Source organism: Meles meles, chromosome 1 (genome assembly GCF_922984935.1).
Source record: "Meles meles chromosome 1, mMelMel3.1 paternal haplotype, whole genome shotgun sequence".
In the NCBI taxonomy this organism is placed as follows: domain Eukaryota; kingdom Metazoa; phylum Chordata; class Mammalia; order Carnivora; family Mustelidae; genus Meles; species Meles meles.
The window spans coordinates 151,334,509-151,357,375 of record NC_060066.1 but is presented as its reverse complement, the minus strand read 5'-3'; the positions used below and the strand labels follow the sequence as shown (position 1 = coordinate 151,357,375).

General features: G+C 37.4%; 1 protein-coding gene across 2 annotated transcripts in view; it reads left to right on the top strand.

Annotated features, from left to right (window-relative positions):
- NEXN (nexilin F-actin binding protein) overlaps positions 1-22,867 on the top strand; it is a 53,372-nt gene that overhangs the window by 5,476 nt on the left and 25,029 nt on the right. For both annotated transcript variants that reach the window (XM_046008958.1, XM_046008951.1), the window contains exons 2-4: positions 16,837-16,915; positions 18,714-18,792; positions 18,878-19,026. In XM_046008958.1, the coding sequence (XP_045864914.1) occupies positions 16,889-16,915; positions 18,714-18,792; positions 18,878-19,026 (255 nt within the window). In that variant the 5' untranslated portion in view covers positions 16,837-16,888. The remainder of the gene's footprint in view (positions 1-16,836; positions 16,916-18,713; positions 18,793-18,877; positions 19,027-22,867) is intronic.

The following is a 22,867-nucleotide window of genomic DNA, read 5'->3' as shown; positions in this document are numbered from 1 at the left end:
CTCAGTCAGTTAAGCGTCTACCTTTAGCTCAGGTCATGATCCCAAAGTCCTGAGATTGAGCCCCACGTCAAGCCCTGCTCAGCAGGGAATCTGCTTCTCCATCTCCCCCTCCCCCTGTTCATGCTCTCTTGGGCACTCTCTCTCTCTCTCAAATAAATAAAATCTTAAAAAATAAAATCTTCTTAAAAGCTGAGACCAAGAATTTACTTGAATTTAATGAAATGCAGATTTAAAGCTGTCCGTCTTGACGGTCTGTTCCTTGAGAAAGGAGATAACACATTAACACAATGAAACAGTTATTATAAATGATAGCTATGATTTAAAATTCTTTTCTTGATTGCTGGATTATTTGCTGTCTTGGAATATTTTAATTGCATGTCTAAAAAGGAAAATTAATTAAATTTAGAAAATACGGAAGTCAAACATAGATCCAGGATCCAGTGAGATTCTAGGACCGAAATACTAACATGCATATTTTTAGATCCATTGTACTTAATACTACATTCTACTACAAGACTTACATATTGTCTCACAGCTTGAGCTTCACACCTTAATATCCAGCCTGGAAATTGTAACAGCCCAAAATTATACTCTGTTCTTGAACACATTTTATCAAGCTATGAAGTCATCTTCAAAAGCTTCTTGAAGCTTATCTCACTAATTGCTATGCTTGTTGATGCCAATATTAATATTACCATTGAGCATGTTCTATATATGTTTCAGGTACTTAAATTAGGTGAAAATGGAGAAAGATACGGTGAAGTGAGTAGTTGAGTAACAGTCAGGAAACCTGGAGTCTAGTTCCTTGTTCTGTGACTGAACAGCTTTGCAACCTGGATAAGTCACTGAATCTCTTTGCGGCTATTTTTTCATGTGGTAAATGAAGGGGTTGGACTAAGTGATCTTTTTTGTTTGTTTTTTAAGATTTATTTGAGAGAGTGTGCGTGTGCATGGGCCCATATGTGCGAGTCAGGGGAAGGGCAGAGGGCAAGAATCTTATACCGAGCTCAATCCCAAGACCCATGAGATCACGACCTGAGCCAAAACCAAGAGTCCGATGCTTAACCGACTGAGCCATCCAAGCACCCTAGACTAAGTGATCTTTAAGGTCCTTCAATAATGAGCTCTAAAAATTCATGATTTTTTAAAAAAAATATTTATTTATTTGACAGAGAGCACTAGCAAGGGGAAAAAGAGAGGGAGAATCAAGTTTCCTGCAGAGCAGGGAGCCTAATGCAGGCTCAATCCCAGGATCCTGGGGTCATGACCTGAGCCAAAGGCAGACACTTAACTGACTGAGCCACCCAGGTGCCCCCAAATCCATAATTCTTAATCCATGTATAAACAGACCCCAAATGTAATTCTGAAAGGTAGTAAAACCTGTTCAAAACTCTACTCATTTTCTTCAAACATATTTTCAAATTTAATCTCAATGGTAACTCTGTCTACTCATTCGCTCAAGCCAGAAACTTTGAGTTAATTCTTTCACAGTATTCGTCTTCTCTCCTCTCCCTTTCCGGATCTAACTGGCCAAAGTTCTTGCAGTAGTACCTTGGCTGCAAGGTAAATTCCCTGGATTCAGGGACTTAGTGTGTTGGTTCACTCTCATCCTTCCACAGCCTACAATAGTGCCTGGCCTATAGTAGGAGCTTGATAAACCCTGGTTAAATAAGTGGATGAATGGGCCACCATGTCCTGTCAATTCCACTTCTGAAACATCTCTTGCAACTTTTCATTCGTAATGCCACTGTCTTAATTCAGGCTCTTGTCTCGCCAAGAGCACTGTGCTTGTACTCTTCCCTGTAGCCTTCCCCCATTTAGTCCAATTTTTTTTTGCATGGCTGGCAGAGGGCTTTTTCTTTCTAGAATACATATCTGATTCAGATTCTTTTTTTTTTTTTTAAAGATTTTATTTATTTATTTGACAGAGAGCGAGAGCAGGAACACAAGCAGGGGTAGTGGGGGAGGGAGCTGAGCGGGGAGCCCCATGTGGGGCTCAATCCCAGGACCTTGGGACCATGACCTGAGCTGAAGGTAGACGCTTAACGACTGAGCTACCCAGGTGTCCCTGATCCACGTTCTTGCTTTAAAAATTCCTTTTTTGGATCCTCAATGCCTAGTTTAGATCAAGTCTAAGCTTTCTTAATAAGACATGTAGGAATCTTCCCAGTACATGGCCAACCTTTCCAGTTTCACATGGATTTGCTGGATAACCTACAGCTCCCCAAATTTGTAATGAGTCATCAGGCATTGGTGTTTTTATTCATGTTGGTTCTTCTGTCTGAATGTGTAGAATCCCATTTATCTTAAATCTATTTGTCTTTCAAAGTCTAAATCGAATGTCACCATCTCTGTGTAACTTTCCTTAAGGCCAGCCCCCTCCTTCACCCCACTGTTGTCTTTTCCACAACTTTTCCATGTTTCTATAGCCCTGTATATATACTGCTATTATAGTACTTAATACTTTGTGTTATAATTATTTCTGGTCCCATCTATTTCACCGAACAAAGGTACGTGACTTCAAAGGCTTTTTCATACATTTTGTATCCTATTGCCACACATAATGTCTGGTACAAAGTATGTTCTCTTTCTCATAAAAATACTATATTGTAAATACAAACCAAATATGTCAAAATTGAAAAAAATGGAGCCTTTCTGATAAATCGTTTAACAATATGCTATAGGCTGTAGTAATATTACAATACAGTCTCTGAAATCTATAATGTGTACTTAGTTGTCTTCATTTGACATGAATGATTAATATGTTAGAACAGAATTAAATCCCATCATCATCCCAGCCTTCTTTATTATGGCCAAGCTCTAGCTGATGAGCTACATGTTTAGCCTTATCTTTTGGTGTTTTCTCTCTACTCATTCTTCATAACAATTCATCTGTGCCTGTGATGGTGAACACTGAACAGTGCAGAGGGACTGGATTGTTGTGTTGCTGCTGCCCCCTGAAGGTGGCCAGGGGCATTGCATCTGCCTGTGCTGGCTGAAGAAAAGCCACTTAATACTAGGTTAAGAAAAAGGCTATGAGATTCCCCATATAAAATCCTTTGACATTCAGGTTACTGAGTATAGGAATTAAGTTATTAAAATAACTTCATTTAGCATTCTAAAACAGTGATGGGAGTGCTCAGTCCAACTACTTTGTGGAATGAGAACTGACGAACGTTCTTTCCTGTAATTCAGCCAATCTCAGAATGTGGTTTTAGAATACCTAGGAGTCCCCAGGAGCCTTTAGGAGCCCCTGAAGCCCTTCCTTTTCCAATTACATGTCTGTATGAGGCCATATCTTTAAATACTTAGAACAGCATATCACAATAGTTTGAATGCAGAAGCAGGTATGAGAATGTATCTGTCTCTTATTAAACCAGAATTAAAGAGATGTGCAAAAATATAAAACAATGTTACTTTACTATATTTATTTTGAAAAAGTTATTTTTCATAAAATGTTTGTGTTGATATATAACGGGTTTGTTATTATTTTAAATGATTCTCTTGGGAAGACTTTAAAGTAACCACTCAAAAAAAACTTGTAAGTACCTATTTGATGAAGTCATTAATAAGATTAAGTTCCATATGTAAATAAAATGTGAGAATTTTTTTAATGTAAGGATTTTTTTTTAAGCTGCAGTACATTGCAGGGAAGACCTGGGGTCTCTTTACTGAATAAAGAAGAGTGGGAAGAATCTTTTAATTTACAAAACATTAAATATCTGTAGATATAATCTATACAAAAGTTCTCTAAGGCTTCTCTATATGGCACAGACATTAATCCCTGAACTCAAAAAGTTTGAGAACCACTCCTCTAAATCATAGCCTTTCTTCTACTGGAGGCATTTTTTTTTTTTTAAACATCAGAGAACTTATTTTTATATGTGTTCACACTTTCAGAAGTTATTTAAATGAGTCATTTTTAACTAAAAATGTTAGCCTCATTATATTGGTAATTATCTTTTATCCCATATAGATTATGAGCTCCATAAAAAGATATCTTAGGGACGCCTGGGTGGCTCAGTGGGTTAAGGCCCTGCCTTTAGCTCAGGTCATGATCTCAGAGTCCTGGGATCGAGTCCCACATCGGGCTCTCTGCTCCTCGGGGAACCTGCTTCCCTCTCTCTCTGCCTGCCTCTCTGCCTACTTGTGATCTCAGTCTATCAAACAAATAAATAAAATCTTTAAAAAATAAATAAATAAACAATAAAAATAAAACCCCCAAGACATACTTATGTGTTGTGCTGCACGAGATGTACAAAGTAAATGAAGCAGACTTCATATTGTTGAAGATGATGGAGAAGGTGAGTGATCGTTGAAGTTTCTTGATGGGCATGTGAGGGTATGTTATATTAGTCTAATTTTGTACACGTCTGAAATTTCCTTAATAAAAAGGTAAAGAAGATAGATTAGAGTGATGGGTCTGGGATGTTTAACCATATAAAAATTTTTAAAGTTTATGCTGGGTATACCTAGAAGCCTAAGCACATTTAGAGGTCTCAAGAGACTGAAGGAGAGAAAACATTCATGCTTAGGGTTTACTGGGAGAAAATCGCAATTTCTACTACAATTAGTTTGGGAAAATACTTAACTGGTAAAAAAAAGTGGCTTAAGAATTGTCTTGGAAGAGGGCACCTGGCTGGCTCTGATGGAGGAGCATGGGACTCTTGATCCTGAGGTCAGGAGTTTGAGCCCCACAGTGGGTGTAGACATTATTAAATAAATAAAAGCTTAGGAAAAAAAAAAAAAAAGAATCCTCTTGGAGGTGGAGATGAATGTGTATGTTAGGTGAGAGGTTGAAGGACCGAGAAGGGAAACCATGCCTGGGGGAGTGTGCAGAAGGCTTCACAAGCCCAGGTGAGAATCTTCATTGTGATCCGTGCTGCCCCATACAGTTCTTGTGTTCAGAACTGGAGCGATAGGCCAGAGTTCAGGAGCACAGAGACGTAGGGGATGTGGTGGTGAAGTAGGTGAGCCTGATGAAGACAGAAAGAGGATGACTTGTTACCGTACTAGAAATCAAAGGAATCATGGCTACAAGTGACACTGAAAACTTTTTTGAACCTCGTTTTACTAATTATGTATACTTAAAATCATTATTCTGATAATATGTAACCAGTTTCTTAACTTTGAAGAAACTGCATTAAAACAGTTTCCCTCTAGAAACTGAAGTAACTTTATGTACTTACCACACTTGGATTCTGGGACCTATGGATAAGACTTGATAATTTGAAAATGTTTATTAGGATTCTGAAGAAGAGGAAACTGTTAAAATGATACTTTGAATTTTAATAGCTTCTTATCTTGTAAGTTTATTAATCAAAATGACAGTAATATGTGTGAATACTAAATATATGAGTATTTGGTAACTCTAATTATATGAAATTAAAGGAGGGCGTGGGGTCTCTCTTCTAAATGGGCAAATTCCACGTTTGTAGACTAGCAGATGAAATGTTGACTAGTAGCATATAAAAAAGCATGATAGTGAGAGGCAATGATAAAATTAGTCTAAGATTGAATGGATATTTGGATTTTGAGAATATGTGCCCAAAAGATTAGATTGAAAATCTTCTGTAACTGTCTAATAGCAGATTTTAACCCAAGTACAGTCAGTTCATTAAGGAAATAAAAGTTGGGTCAAAGGAATGGGATCTTTTAGACTATTCAGTTTTGATGATTACTACATGGATATTAAAACTCTTTCCATGATAGCTTTTGGGATTTATTTTTAATTATAACTTATTATTTAATGGGCATTGAGACAGGCACTGGAGAAGAGCCAATCTGCTATAACCTGGGAAAGGAGCATAAAGTCTACCAGATGGACAGGTGAACATCTGGGAGGATGTAAGAGAAGTGCAAACAGTAGTCTGAGAATGGAGGTCATTATCTTGGGGATCTAACTGGAAGGGGGAGGTATGGTGCATGTTGCCTTCCAATTTTATATCAGAGATGGTTGATGTTAGAATTTTACCCATGTTGGGGCGCCTGGGTGGCTCAGTCTATTAAGCATCCAACTCTTGATTTCAGCTCAGGTCATGATCTCAGGGTCGTAAGATTGAGCCCCACATCGGGCTCTGCACTCAGTAGCAAATCTGCTTGAGATTCTCTCTTTCTGTGTCTTTCCATATCTCCCTCTGCCCATCTATATCTCCCTCAATTAAATAAATAATTCATTTTTGGGTATTTATTAACTGAGGATTTTATTTATTTATTTGACAGAGAGAGACACAGTGAGAGAGGGAACACAGGCAGGGGGAGTGGGAGAGGGAGAAGCAGACCTCCCACAGAGCAGGGAGACTGATCCCAGGACCCTGGGATCATGACCCAAGCCGAAGGCAGACACCTAACGACTGAGCCACCCAGGTGCCCCATCTTTTTCTTTTGTTTTTTTTTTTAAAGAACCCTACCTTGCCTGTAGATAGTAAAACAGACTGGACCATTAAAAATTCTGTTCCAAGGCTTTTGTTGAGAGTTTGGGCCAAGGGACTCTTAATAGCATATGAGACTAGGGATAGTGTCTGTCTGTTCATTGAACTGTATTTCTCAATGCTCAGCAGAGTGCCTGGCACATAGCAGATGCTTAATAAATATTTGTGTAATAACTGGTTTGTTCTATTTATATTGTATTCCTGCATGATGAAGATCATAATGATAGTAATAAATTATATCCCAAAAGCTTTAACTGTTTACAAAGTACTTCACCTTGAAGTTGGCAGGATTTACTTATGCAGTAAATAGTGATTATGTATGTCTTCTGTATGCCAGGCACATGCCACGGGTAATGGACACAGTAGTGCATAAACTACCGTCTGTACTCTCAAAGAGCTCACACTCTGGTAGAGAGGTAGTCAGGAAAGTGGTTCATTACCATACATTATGGTAAGTGCTAGAGTCAGGGTAAGCATGAGGGTACAATGGAAACACACACAGGGAAGCACATAGTCCAGTCTTGTGGGGTCAAGGAAGACTTGCTGGAGAAAAATGACTATCGAAAACCTAAAAGATGAGGAGGAGTTAGTGAAGAACTTTAAGCTGAGGGAGCTAGCTGTGCAAAGGCTGGAGGTATGCCAATTTTTCCTTGTGGATGATAGCATGAGAGGAAAGTGTGGACAGAGATGTGGCTAACAAGGCAATGAGAACTACCAAAATGTATTACATCGCTGAATAAAAAGTGTAGAGTGAGAAGAAAAGGGCAAAGACTGAAACATGTGGGCAGACCACATCAAAGAAGTGGAGAGAGGCAGAGCAGCCCTCAGAAGAGACAGAAGGAATGGGCGGAGACATGGAGGAACAGGGAGAGAGCGGTGTCATGTGCCAAGGGAGGAGGATTTCCCAGTGGAGGAGTGCCTGAGAATGTCAGACGCAGTCTTGACATTCTGAAGGAGGGAACTGTCCATTTTATTGGGCAGTGTAATGAGAAAGGTATTGTTGTGCTCAATGAAACAAGTTCACAGAAGTAAACTGGCTTGTCCAAGACCAGGCATCTAATAAGGAGCCCAAACAGAATCCCTAATACAAGTTTTCTGGGTCTAACTCCAGTGCTTCCTCCACCATCGCGGTGTTCCTAATGTGACTGGAAAATCAGCAGTTTCCTGAGAAAGTGTCATCAGGATATAATTTTGAACATTTTGCTACAAAGGTCCTTAAGCAACAAAAGCTCTAGTTGAATACTTTGGAAGACTTCAAAATATGTTTATTAACCTTTTGCCAAATTTAATACATCGCTTTAAACATTTTTATATGAGAGGAGGTTTATGAAAAATTAGGACAAGATTGAACCTGAATATGCAGTTTTAAAAGCTGAAGTGTTGTTAACAGTGTTTTGTATTAGTTTCAGGTGTACAACATATTTATTCAACAATTCTATTCATTATTCAGTGTTCACCATGATATGGGGGTACTCAACCATTTGTCACCATATTTACTGTGTTCCCTATAGAGTGCTTTTTATCCCGTGACTTATTTATTTTATAACTGGAGTTTGTACTTCTTAATTCCCTTTATGTATTGGGCCCATCCCTCTACATGCCTCCCCCGCCCTGGCAACTACTGGTTTATTCTCTGTTTTTGAGAGTTTACTGGGTTTGTTTCTTTATTCATCTGGGTTTTTTTTTTTTTTTAGATTCCACATATATAAGTGAAATCATATGGTATATCTCTTTCTCTGATTTATTTCACTTAGCATAATGCCCTGTAAACCCATCTGTGTTGTCACAAATGGTAAGATCTCATTCTTTTTTATGCCTGAGTAATATTCCTCTGTGTGTTTTGTGTGTGTGTGTGTGTGTATCTTCACATTTCTTTATCCATCCACACAGTGATGGACACGTGGGTTGCTTCCATATCTTGGGAATTGTAAATAATGCTGCAGTAAACATAAGGGTGCATTTATCTTTCTGAATTAGATATGACCATTAGAATGACAAACACTGGAATCTCCATGCCATCTTTCACAGTGGCGGCGCTGGTTTGCATTCCCGCCAGCAGTGCATTAAGGTTACGTCTTCTCCATATTCTCACCAACACTTATTTCTTATCTTTTTGAAACTTGGTCATTTTGACAGGTGTGAGGTTATAGCTCACTGGGGTTTTGATTTGCATTCCGTGATGATTTGATGTTGAGCATCTTTTCATGTGTCTGTTGGCCCTCTGTACATCTTTGAAAAAATGTCCTTTTGGGTCCTCTGCCCATCTTTCAATTAGATTGTTTGTTTTTTTGATGTTGAATTGTATAATTTCTTTATATATTTTGAATATTAACCCCTTATTGCATATGTCATTTGCAAATATCTTCTCCCATTCAGTGAGTTGCCTTTTTGATGGTTGATGGTTTCCTTCATTGTTTTGGTGTAATCCCAAGAGCTTATTTTTGCTTAGTTTCCCTTGCTTGAGGAGACTTACCCATAAATATGTTGCTGGGGCGATTTCCAAGAGATCACTGCTTTTGTTTTCTTCCATGCATTTTATGGTTTCAGGTCAGGTCTCACGTTTAGGTCTTTAATCCATTTTGAGTTTATTTTTGTGTATGGTGTAAGAAAGAGAAGTTTCATTCTTTTGCATGTAGCTGTCCAGTTTTATCATCACCATTTATTTTCTCTCTTGTATGATCCTGCTTCCTTTGTTGTAAATTAATTGACCATGTAGGAGTGGCTTTATTTCTGTGGTCTCTATCCTGTTCTGTTCTATTGATCTACGTGTGTCTTTTTGTGCCAGTACCATACTATTTAGATTTCTACAGCTTGGTAATATGTTTTGAAATCTGGGATTGTGATACCTCCAGTTTTGTTGTTCTTTCTCAAGATTGCTTTAGCTATTTGAGGTCTAAAATAATTTTAGAATTATTTGTCTTAGTTCTATGAAAAAATGCTATTAGTATCTTGATACAGATTGCATTGAATCTGTAGATTGCTCTGTGTATGTTTTGGATGTTTTAATGATATTAACTCTTCCAATCCATGGGCATTATATCTTTCCGTTTGTTTGTGTTGTCCTCAATTTCTTTCATCAAAGTCTTATAGTTTTCAGCATACACAAAAATTAACTTCCTGGGTTAAATTTTTTCCCAGGTATTTTATTCTCTTTAGTGCATTTGTAAATGAAATTGTTTTCTTAATTTCTCTTTCTGCTACTTACTTATTAGTGTGTAGAAATGCAACAGATTGCTGTATGTTAATGATCTGAAATTTTTGTATCCTCATACACTTTGTATCACAAAAAACTATGATCATTTACATATTAGGCAGCTATTATTTAGTCCACGTTGGTCCCTAGTTGGCTGATACATGAGAGGGAGGCAGTTTGGGCAGAGTTGAGGTCACTGTGCCCTTCTGGGAGGAAGGGGCCAGAATATTTAGGACCTTGTGGAGAGAGGATGGAGAGGGTGATAGCATCAGAAAGGAGAGGATTTAAAGGAAATGGAAAACTTTCAGCTTAATGATCCATTCCTCGACTAAGTATCAGTACTGTGGGACTTCCTTCCACAGGAACTTCCTTGAAGAGTTTATGGTTCAGTGTTGAGATTCACTAACATGTGTGACACTCACATAATTTTTGAACATTTCAGTCTATGTCATGACTTTGTTGGAATCACATATACTTTAAAAATCCCTCATAAAATCAAAATCCTCACTGTCATACAATTAGAAGTGCGTTTGGTAACTATAAGAGTATACTTTTAAGTAATGTCTGCTAGATAAATTCAGACGCAATTTAGTAGAATGATAAGAGGTCATTCCTTAAGAGAATGACATTCATGTGAATATTGTTACTTGATTTTTCACTATCATTAATTACAACAATAAGAGTGCTAACTTGCATGTTGTTGGCTTGGGTACTTTTAAAATCAGAGAAAACAGTACCTGACTTTATCACATGTGAATGAATTCACTAAACGTATTCTAAACCACAGCCAGCTGAGTTAACTGCTTTCCATTCAGTACTTGAGAATCATTTAATAACCTAACTGTGGGATCTCCTCAACTCCAAGTAATTCTAAGATAATAACTGCTAGCACATATCAACTTAAAATGAAATAAATGTGCTTAAATAAAAATTGTGCTCTCATGGGGCAAAATACCAGCACCATGTTCTTCTGCCAGTTACCAACTCAAGACTACAAATTCATTAAATGTAGAGAATACTATCAGTCATGTCTTCTGAGCTTCCAGTATATTTCTACTGCTCAGAATTATGGTTCTCAAATAATTTGACTACACTAGTAGGTTAAACCTCCTAAGCTGATTGGTATTCCCCTCCCTTCACCAGTCACACCAGTTGTACTGTTTTCTTTTTCTTTCTTTCTTTCTTTTTTTTTTTTTTTACATCAGCATAATACAGTGGGTAAAACTGTAGAGTCTGGGGGCACCTGGGTGGCTTAGTGGGTTAAGCCTCTGCCTTTGGCTCAGGTCATGATCTCAGGGTCCTGGGATCGAGCCCCGCATCTGACTTTCTGCTCAGCGGGGAATCTGCTTCCTCCTCTCTGCCTGCCTCTCTGCCTACTTGTGATCTCTTGTCAAATAAATAAAATCTTTAATTTAAAAAAAAAGGGGGTGCCTGGGTGGCTCAGTGAGTTGGGGCCTCTGCCTTCGGCTCAGGTCATGATCCCAGGGTCCTAAGATCGAGCCCTGTCGGGCTCTCTTCTAGGCAGCGAGCCTGCTTCCCTCCTTCTCTCTCTGCCTGCCTCTCTGCCTACTTGTGATCTCTGTCTGTGAAATAAATAAATAAAATCTTAAAAAAAAAAAAAGACTGCAGACTCTGTAGTCAGACAACCTGTTGTATCCTGTGTCCAGTACTCGTTACTTGTGTGGTCCTGAGCAAGTTACTTAACTTTCTAAGACTCAGTGTCCCATCTGTAACAGTTTACAGGCTTCAAACCTATTGATAAACTCAAAGATATTATTTTTGTCTTGATATTTTAAGAATTTTTAAATTACTGGGCTTGGAAATTTTGAGAGTCTTTACCTGAAAGGATTATTGAGGGGAGTGGATGAAATAATGCTTTTTAAACACTTGGCACGTTTCCTGGCACACAGTAAAGTCTCCATAAAATGTTAGCTTGGATTATTAATATCATTTTATTCATATGTGATCAAAGGATTTATTAGTGAGATAGTCAGTTTCGATAAGACAATACAACCATGGACTGTGGAACAGAATTCTTTCTTGTGAAGTTACTGATCCAAACATAGTCAAATTCATACCTTTAACTTTAGCACAGGAAGATAACTGGGTTAGCAATTGGAATATAATGCTTTTTCTACCAGGCAGAGTCACACCTTTTAAAAAATTATAAAGGAATCCTGGGGTGCCTGGGTGGCTCCATTGGTTGAGCCTCTGAGTCTTGATTTGGGCTCAGGTGGTGATCTCAGGGTTGTGAGATCAAGCCCTGTATTGGGCTCTGCGCTTAGTGTGGAGTCTGCGTCCCCCTCTCCCTCTAAATAAAATCTTTGAAGATAATAAAAAATGTAAAGGAACCCTATAGATATTTGCCAGCTTGTTTTTGAAAATTTTTTCTCTAACATGAAACTATTTGATAAATAGGAACGCTGCTGGTTTGTAATCTACACCTTAAAAGACAAGTCTGGGGATGTCTGGGTGGCTCAGTCAGTTCCTCTTGCTCAGGTCATGATCCTGGTGTCCTGGGATCAAGGCCCGCATTGGGCTCCTGTTCAGTGGGGAGTCTGCTTCTCCCTCTCCCTCTGCTGCTCTCTTTCTGTCAAATAAATAAATCTTTAAAAAAAAAGACAGGTCTGTAAGACAAAAAAAACAGTAAACTTACTTTGCTACAAGTTTTTTTTATCATCAAAATGCAGAACAGAGCAAATTCTGCAAAGGATCACTTATATTTTATTTTAAAAAGTTAAATTTAGGGGCGCCTGGGTGGCTCAGTTGGTTAAGCGATTGCCTTTGACTCAGGTCATGATCCTGGAGTCCCGGGATCGAGTCCTGCATCGGGCTCCCTGCTTGGCAGGGAGTCTGCTTCTCCAGCTGACCTCTCTAATGCTCTCTCTCATTCTCTCTCTCTCTCAAATAAATAAATAAAGTCTTTAGAAAAAAAAGTTAAAGTTAGTACTATTCAAATTTTCACAGACTTTCAGAGCTCAGAATACTGAAATGATATTTAAAGACTTTTGACTGGTTTTACTCATACTGATTTTAAAAATTAAGCTTATTTTATTCTGAATCTATAAATAAGTCAAGATATAATTTGAAGATTTAAAAAAAATTAAATGAAGGTAGCTGATTCATTTATTCTCCAGGACTATTCTTGACGGGCTAATTTTTCACCATCAGCAAACCACACAATTTTCTTTCATTTCACTGCACACACAGAGAAAAAATGTTCCCTAAATTTCCCTCTGGCCAGTTCATCCAGCTAAATTTATCAATCCCTATAATCTTATGTGAGATTGCTCAAAATTTCCTCTTGTCCTTTGGTATTACTCTTTTAGATTATATAAATAATATATTAATATGTGCTCACCAGCAGGGAAATGTAGGTTTTTACTGAAGATGGTAAAAAAAGGTCGTGAGGGAGACCATGAGTAATGAAATTGATCAAAACTATGGGTACCTACTAATGTTATGTATTGTTCTAGAATTTTTCACATATGTTATCTATTCCTAACTGGGAAGCACAGAATCAAAATTTGGATTTAGGTGTGATTATCAAATTGTGATCAAAGTGTGAGGCGTTAAAGGCTCACCTGTATTATTTATGGAGGCAGTGAAAATAGTGAAGTAATATATTTGAGCAAATTTGAAAAAACCATTCACAAATCTTGACAATCTATCATAATTTAGGAGCCCTAAAAGAAGAATGAGCCAGAAATCATTCTAAGGTTTGAGAAGCTAGGAGAATGAAGGGTAAGTTTTATTATATACAAGAAGAAATCTCTAATAGTTAACTCTAGATACGATAGAGTGACTCAGGTAAGAGCTCAGGACTAGAGCTATTTGTTATTTTTATCTCAGGCACACATTACTCACAAACCTTGGTAATGACACATAGTCACACGTGGCCTGCTTTTATTAGAAAGTATTATTAATAATGTAATAACCACCCACAGGCTCACTGAACAGTAAAAGTTAAGACTTTGTTGGTAATTTTATGGAATTGTGTCCCATCCACATCCATCATATTGTCTTCTTCCAGAGAGAAAACTTTAGCCCCAGATGGCTTCACTGGAATGTTCTTGGAAATATTTAAGGAAAAAGTGATATCAATTGTACATGAGGAAAGTCTTACAGAGAATTAAAGAAGAAATACTTCCCAACTCATTCTACGAGAGCAGTATTACTTTGTTAACAAAAGCAGATGTTACAAAAAAAGAAAACTACAGACCAGTATCTCCCATAAACATCGATACAAAACTTAACAAAATTTTATCAAATTGAATTTATCAGTCTGTTAAAAAGATAATGCGTCATGACCAAATAAAGTTTATCCTAGGAATGTAAAGTAGATTTAACGTCTGAAAAATAAATTAATCTATAATAAAAATAAAAACCATCTGATTATCTCGATACAGGAAAAGCATTAGATTAAATCCAACATTCATTTCTGAAATTACTCTTGCACAATAGGAATAGAAAGGAACTTAATCTCATACAGGGCATCTAAGAAAAATCTGTAGCTAAGATCATAGTTAATGGTGAAAGACTAATCATGTTTCTCCCAAGATCAGGAACAAGGCAAAGATGTCTGCTCCCCTCACTTCTATTTGACTTTGCATCGACTGTCCTATAGCCAGTATAGTCAGGCCAGAAAAAGAAATAAGAGACATCCAGATGGGAAGGGAAAAAGTAGAAATGCATTCATAGATGATATAATTGTGTATGTAGAAAATCTAGTGGAACCTACAAAAAAAAACTCTGGTGGAACCAGTAAGTTAGTTTAGCCATGCAGCAGTATATAAGATCAGAATATAAAAATATATTTCTAGGGGCACCTGGGTGGCTCAGTCAGTTGAGCCTCTGCCTTCAGCTCAGGTTATGATCCCGGGGTCCTGGGATCGAGTCCAGCATCGGGCTCCCTGCTCAGCGGGGAGTCTGCTTCTCCCTCTTCCTCTGCTCCACCCAGCCCCCAACTCATGCTGGCTCACTCTCTCTCTCTCAAATAAATAAATCTTTAAAAAATTTTATTTCTATATACTAGCAACAAATAATCATTGATTGAAATTTTAAAAAGTAACACCATTTATAATAGCATAAAATTATGGAATTATTTATGGATAATCTCACAGAATATGTGGAAGACCTGCATGGAAACTACAAAACATTTCTGAGAAAAAAAAACATAGAATATATAAATAAATGGAGAGTTGTATAGATAAGTAGAGTTAAAAATGGAGAATTCATGGCTTAGAAGACTCAAGATGTCATTACAGATTCAGTGCTGTCCCAATCAAAATCTCAGCAGGCATTTTTACAGAAATTGATTACCTGATTCTAAAATTTATATGTGAATTCAAAGGACTCAAATACAAGTTTAAAAAAGAACAAAGTCAGAATTACACTAACTTTTTCAAGGCTCATTATAATGTTCACTAATCAGACACCGGAGTAGCTCATTCGGTTAAGCATCCCAGTCTTGATTTTGACTCAGGTCTCAGGGTCCTGGGATCGAACCCAGGGTCAGGCTCCTTGCTCAGCGGGAAGCCTCTGTCTCCCTATCACACTCCCCATGCTTGTGTTCCCTCTCTCACCGTGTGTGTGTCTCTCTCTCTGTCAAATAAATAAAATCTTTAATAACAAAGAAGTTAAACACACATCTACCATAAGTCCTAGCCATTATACTTTACTTGAGAAATAAAAAAGCGTATGTTCACACAAAGACTTGTACATGAATATTCATAGCAATTTTATGTGTAATAGTAACTGTAAACAACCCAAATATCCATCACAGATTGTGGTATATTCATACAATGGAATAATATTCAGTACTAAAAAGGAATGAATCTTTGATATATATAACAACATGGATGAATCTCAGAAATAATTATGCTGGGTAAAGAAGCCTGGCAAAAGAGTACATACTATCTGATTCCATTTATAGAACATTTCATCTACAGTGGCCAAAAGCATACCTGCCTACGGATGGGGGTGGGAAAAGCAAGAAAAGGAGGGAGTTAAGGGGTCTGAGAAAAATTTTGTGGGTAAATATATGTTCTGTTATGGTGATGGTGTCACAGGTACATACATATGTCAGCTTATCAAATTGTGCACTTTTAAAAGTAGTTTATTGTATGTCAATTAGTAAAGCCTTTAAATTTTTTTAAGCCAATGGATAAAATTCTAAAAATTATTCAGTTCAGAATTAGGCAGAGAAACAGTAATAGAAGAAGAAAAAAAAGGCAAGCAAGAAGCAAATAGTAAAATGGTAGACTAAAGCCCACTGATATAAATAATAACATTAAATGTTAATGGACTAAATGCTGCAATTAAAAGATATTATCAGAATTGATTTTTCAAAAAACCAAGGTCCAATTATATGGACCAATATGAAGTAAATGGCTAGAAAATTATATACATCATTCAGGCTAAACTTAAAGTTAGTGTAGCTATTTTAATATCCAATAAGTTCAAGACAATAAGATCAAAAGAAAATTTCATATTGATGAAGGAGTCAATTCAAAAAGAAGATACTGTAATGCATATCCACTTTAAAAAGCTTGAAATTACATGAAAAAAATTGATGGAATTAAAGGAAGAAATAGCCAATTTCACATAGTTGAAGACTGTTAGAAGAGCTAGGCCACGCACAAAAAAATAATTAGTAAAGACACAGAAGATCTAAATAACACAATTAACTACCTTGATCTAGTTGATATTTATAGAATAATATACCCAGTAACTTCAGAATACAAATTCTTTGCAAGTACACTTCATACATTCAACAAGCTCTTCTGAATTTACCAGGATCCTTTTTTTTAAAGATTTATTTATTTATTTGAGAGAGTGAGAGAGAGCGAGGGGGAGGGACAGAGAGGGAGCAACTCAAGCAGACGCCGTGCTGAGCATGGAACCTGTCGCAGGACTTGATCTCATGACCCTGAAATCATGACGTGAGCTGAAATGAAGAGTTGGATACTCTACCAGCTGAGCCACCCAGATGCTCCTATAAGGATCTCTTAATACCTAATGTGCCTTGTCCCTTCTATACCCTGAATCTTGGGAAAGAAAGCTGAAGGTTATCCCAGTTTATTACTTGCCTGGATTGTGTCAGTGTATTTTGAGGAGCAATTAACATGTTGTTTCTGTTTACAAATATACATAGCATATTAAGAATTAAGTCATTAAAAATTGTTACTCAATACTAATGTATTTTTTCAGGTACAAAAACATACAGAACTCCAAAAACAACCTGAGACTGCATTCAGCAAACATGAATGATATTTCCCAAAAGGCTGAGGTAAGTCTCCAAAGAGGAAACATAGGATTGACTACAGAGCTGCGGAAACATAGAGCTGCTTGGTGGAAAGGTCATAGTTCATAATGATATAGTGTCAGGATAGAAAATGTAAAAGCTAAAGTTCGTAGGCTCTTCTTGGGCCCAGTATTTTCGCTTGGATCCTAATTAATCTTGGCAGCATGATTATTAAATTTGTGGATGACTGTGAAGTAGATATGATGGCTAGCACCTTGAATAGAATTTTAATACTTTGATAAGCCTTGGAAGTTATTTTTTAGTATTAAAAACCAGATTTGATGTTTATCTTTGGGAGAAAGCAATAATTCACTCTCAAGTGAGGCTCCTTCTCAGCTACTTTTCCCACAGCTGCAGTAAAACTCCTCTTCACCTTTTTTCTGGTTCTTGGCTGTACTTACTGGGAGTTGTAGTAAGAGTTCATTTGCTGACACCACAACATTATGAATTAAAAAAAAAACAACCTTACAAGGCCAATGACAGCACAAGACAATAATAAAATAGAGGCTGGGTATGCCACAGATTAATAAGTAATTTTCCATTATCACGAGGAGACAAGGTTTTGGTGTTCTGAGGCACTGACGTTTTATTTACTGAAACTTTTTAGCAATCAGCTTAATTTTCAAAATGATTAAAACAAATGGCTTTCCTGGTTTTAGAGTGGAGGGAAATATTTTCTCCAGTCTTTTACTAGATTCCTCCTTTCCTGGGAAGCTCTTTTGCCATCTTAGAGTTTATCCTGCTTGGAGTGATACAACCTTTTCACACATTTTTAATGTTGGTTTACAGACATTCTAGATGGGCTGGACAGCAGCAGTACCAACCTCCAAATCACTGCTTGTATGTAAAGACCCTAGGACACCTCAGCCACACAAGGAAATAAAGGACTACCTTCAGTTTGATTCATATATTTTAGCGAAACAAGCAAGAGTGTTGATACATGAATTAGACTTTTTAGACTTTAAATCTGAAAGCCTAAACTTTTGCTTTGTTTTTACCTTCACCTAATTTATTGAAATTAGTCCTGGTATCTTTTAAGGGAGAGATGTCAAATCTGAATCTTTAATTATGGTGTAGGAAAATAGAGTATATTGTTTTAAATTACAACCCAGTATTCTATTTTTATATTTCACTAGCCTTCAGCTTCAGGGGAATACACCTACAAAATGGTACTTCTTTATATTAATAAAGGCTTTAATCATATTTTCTTAATTTCATGTTTCATACTTAGACTTTAGCAAGTAATCAGATTATGATTGTACAAATGTTTCAAACTTGTTTCTATTTTCTATTTCTAATAAGTATTTCTTATGTTGCTTGTTCTGATCTATCTTTACGTGATTTTTCCTGTGTTATTTTTTTTAACCTTTTTCTCTTTATTTTCTTCTAACGAAGATTCTGCTTTCTTCATCTAAACCTGTCCCAAAAACCTATGTGCCAAAACTTGGCAAGGGTGATGTAAAGGATAAGTTTGAAGCCATGCAGAGAGCCAGGGAAGAAAGAAATCAAAGGAGATCTAGAGATGAAAAACAAAGAAGAAAAGAACAATATATTAGAGAGAGAGAATGGAACAGGAGAAAGCAGGAGGTTATTTTATTTTATTTTATTCTTGTGCAAAATTCATTTTCATCTTTTTAATTTAGACTTTATTATTCACATTAACCATATTTTATATTAACTATAATTAAAATAATTTTCTGTATAAGTTAATTTTGAACTCTGAATATAATATAATTTAGTCTAAATTTTGGACATGTTCATATTAATTTATTTAACCATTTAGATTAAAGAAATGCTTGCATCTGATGATGAGGAAGAGGCATCTTCGAAAGTAGAAAAGGCTTATGTCCCAAAGCTAACAGGTAAGAAACTTGAAAGGTAAATTGTAAATGAAATTGCAAAGAGGGAAATGTAGCAAAATATTGAACATGTTTCATATGTTCTTAGGAACTGTTAAAGGTAGATTTGCTGAAATGGAGAAACAAAGACAAGAGGAACAGAGAAAGAGGACAGAGGAGGAACGAAGACGCAGAATTGAGCAGGATATGTTAGAGAAGAGGAAGATACAACGTGAATTAGCAAAAAGGGCTGAGCAGGTATTCACTAAATATTAAATTGGTATGTGCTTCAGAAACTAATTGTACAGAGTAAAACTAATCCGTACATTGCCTAATTAAAATATTTTAATATAACATTAGCTTATTAAGTATCAGCTAACTTGAAAACAAGATCTTAAGTACAAATATTTATTATCAAATGCCAAGAAGGATAAGGGCAGAATGTACTTATTTTAAGGTTGAATGCTGAGATAACTTTTGTTGTGTACCATCTTGTCATTCAGTCCATATTCCTTACATGGTCCACATTTCTTGTTTTTCCTGACATGTTAGAGGGTTTTACAAAGATGTAAGGCAGTTTCACATAAACTATCCACAATATGTTGGTCTTTCAATAGTAATCAATAAATACTTGTTGGTTATTACACATGAAGCATAATTAGGATATCTTCCTACTCAAGAATTTGAGACAAATCATATTTTATTTAATAATGGTATTAGATAGCTTATTTTTTAAAAAGATTTTATTTATTTATTTCACAGAGAGAGAGAGAGCGACAGCAAGAGAGGGAATATAAGCAGGGGGAGTGGAGAGGGGAAAGAAGGCTTCCCATGGAGCAGGGAGCCTGATGCAGGACCGGATCCCAGGATCCTGGGATTATGACCTGAGCTGAAGGCAGACGCCCAACGACTGAGCCACTATTAGGCTATAAACTAGCTTTTAACTTTTTTTGCTTTTGGAGGTTTTTTTTTTTTTTAAGATTTTATTTATTCGTCAGAGAGAGAGCACATAAGCAGGGGGAGCTGCTGAGCATAGGGAGAAGTAGGCCTCCGGCCGAGCAAGGAGCCCAATACAGGACTTGATCCCAGGAGCCTGGGATCATGACCTGAACAGAAGGCAGACACTTAACTGAGCTACCCAGGCGTTCCAGCTTTTTTTGTTTTTTAAGTTGGGGATGGTGGTAGAAAAGGGCAGAAATGTGTGACAGCTATTTCCTTCAGATAGCCATTATTGATGCGCATAGCCACAGGGAACAAATTAGAGGGGAGAAAAAAATTACTACTGTGATCTTATGTAGTCTGTTTATGAATTTTGATTCCCATGTTTTTTAGGGCGCCTGGGTGGCTCAGTGGGTTGGGGCCTCTGCCTTAGGCTCGGGTCATGATCCCGGCGTCCTGGGATCGAGCCCCGCATCCGGCTCTCTGCTCAGTGGAGAGCCTGCTTCCCTTCCTCTATCTCTCTGCCTGCCTCTCTGCCTACTTGTGATCTCTGTCTGTCAAATACATAAATAAAATCTTTAAAAAAAAAAGAAATAGTTGCAAAGCATGTCTTCAGTGGTAGCTTCTGAGAGCCTACAATATAACAGAACTGAATGTCTGAATTCACAGTTCTCTGTGAATATACTGACACCATGGCCACTCAGACAAATTCACCTTTTCCTTTGTTTATTGAAGCCCAATGGAAATAAAATTCTGTCTTTTTTTTTTTTTCTGTTGTGCAAGGAGTTTAAATTTTATTTTATTTTATTTTTTTAATTAATTAATTTTTTTTCAGCATAACAGTATTCATTGTTTTTGCACAACACCCAGTGCTCCATGCAAAACGTGCCCTCCCTATTACCCACCACCTGTTCCCCCAACCTCCCACCCTTGACCCTTCAAAACCCTCAGGTTCTTTTTCAGAGTCCATAGTCTCTTATGGTTCGCCTCCCCTTCCAATTTCCCTCAACTTCCTTCTCCTCTCCATCTCCCAATGTCCTCCATGTCATTTGTGATGCTCCACAAATAAGTGAAACCATATGATACTTGACTCTCTCTGCTTGACTTATTTCACTCAGCATAATCACTTCCAGTCCCATCCATGTTGCAACAAAAGTTGGGTATTCATCCTTTCTTTTCTTTCTTTCTTTCTTTTTTTTTTTATAAACATAAATGTATTTTTATCCCCAGGGGTACAGGTCTGTGAATCACCAGGTTTACACACTTCACAGCACTCACGATAGCACATACCCTCCCCAAGGTCCATAACCCCCTCCCCCTCTCCCAACCCCACCTCCCCCCAGCAACCCCCAGTTTGTTTTGTGAGATTAAGAGTCAGTTATGGTTTGTCTCCCTCCCGATCCCATCTTGTTTCATTTATTCTTCTCCTATCCCCCTATCCCCCCATGTTGCATCTCCACGTCCTCATATCAGGGAGATCATATGATAGTTGTCTTTCTCCGATTGACTCATTTCACTAAGCATGATACCCTCTAGTTCCATCCACGTCGTCGCAAATGGCAAGATTTCATTTCTTTTGATGGCTGCATAGTATTCCATTGTGTATATATACCACCTCTTCTTTATCCATTCATCTGTTGATGGACATCTAGGTTCTTTCCATAGTTTGGCTATTGTAGACATTGCTGCTATAAACATTCGGGTACACGTGCCCCTTCGGATCACTATGTTTGTATCTTTAGGGTAAATACCCAGTAGTGCAATTGCTGGGTCATAGGGTAGTTCTATTTTCAACATTTTGAGGAACCTCCATGCTGTCTTCCAGAGTGGTTGCACCAGCTTGCATTCCCACCAACAGTGTAGGAGGGTTCCCCTTTCTCTGCATCCTCGCCAGCATCTGTCATTTCCTGACTTGTTAATTTTAGCCATTCTGACTGGTGTGAGGTGATATCTCATTGTGGTTTTGATTTGTATTTCCCTGATGCCAAGTGATATGGAGCACTTTTTCATGTGTCTGTTGGCCATCTGGATGCCTTCTTTGCAGAAATGTCTGTTCATGTCCTCTGCCCATTTCTTGATTGGATTGTTTGTTCTTTGGGTGTTGAGTTTGCTAAGTTCCTTATAGATTTTGGACACTAGCCATTTATCTGATATGTCATTTGCAAATATCTTCTCCCATTCTGTCAGTTGTCTTTTGGTTTTGTTAATTGTTTCCTTTGCTGTGCAAAAGCTTTTGATCTTGATGAAATCCCAATAGTTCATTTTTGCCCTTGCTTCCCTTGCCTTTGCCGATGTTCCTAGGAAGATGTTGCTGTGGCTGAGGTCGAAGAGGTTGCTGCCTGCGTTCTCCTCAAGGATTTTGATGGATTCCTTTCTCACACTGAGGTCCTTCATCCATTTTGAGTCTATTTCGTGTGTGGTGTAAGGAAGTGGTCCAATTTCATTTTTCTGCATGTGGCTGTCCAATTTTCCCAGCACCATTTATTGAAGAGGCTGTCTTTTTTCCATTGGACATTCTTTCCTGCTTTGTCGAAGATTAGTTGACCATAGAGTTGAGGGTCTATTTCTGGGCTCTCTATTCTGTTCCATTGATCTATGTGTCTGTTTTTGTGCCAGTACCATGCTGTCTTGATGATGACAGCTTTGTAATAGAACTTGAAGTCCGGAATTGTGATGCCACCAACTTTGGCTTTCTTTTTCAATATTCCTTTGGCTATTCGAGGTCTTTTCTGGTTCCATATAAACTTTAGGATCATTTGTTCCATTTCTTTGAAAAAAATGGATGGTATTTTGATAGGGATTGCATTAAATGTGTAGATTGCTTTAGGTAGCATAGACATTTTCACAATATTTATTCTTCCAATCCAGGAGCATGGAACATTTTTCCATTTCTTTGTGTCTTCCTCAATTTCTTTCATGAGTACTTTGTAGTTTTCTGCATATAGATTCTTAGCCTCTTTGGTTAGGTTTATTCCTAGGTATCTTATAGTTTTGGGTGCAATTGTAAATGGGATTGACTCCTTAATTTCTTTCTTCTGTCTTGTTGTTGGTGTACAGAAATGCAACTGATTTCTGTGCATTGATTTTATATCCTGACACTTTACTGAATTCCTGTACAAGTTCTAGCAGTTTTGGAGTGGAGTCTTTTGGGTTTTCTACA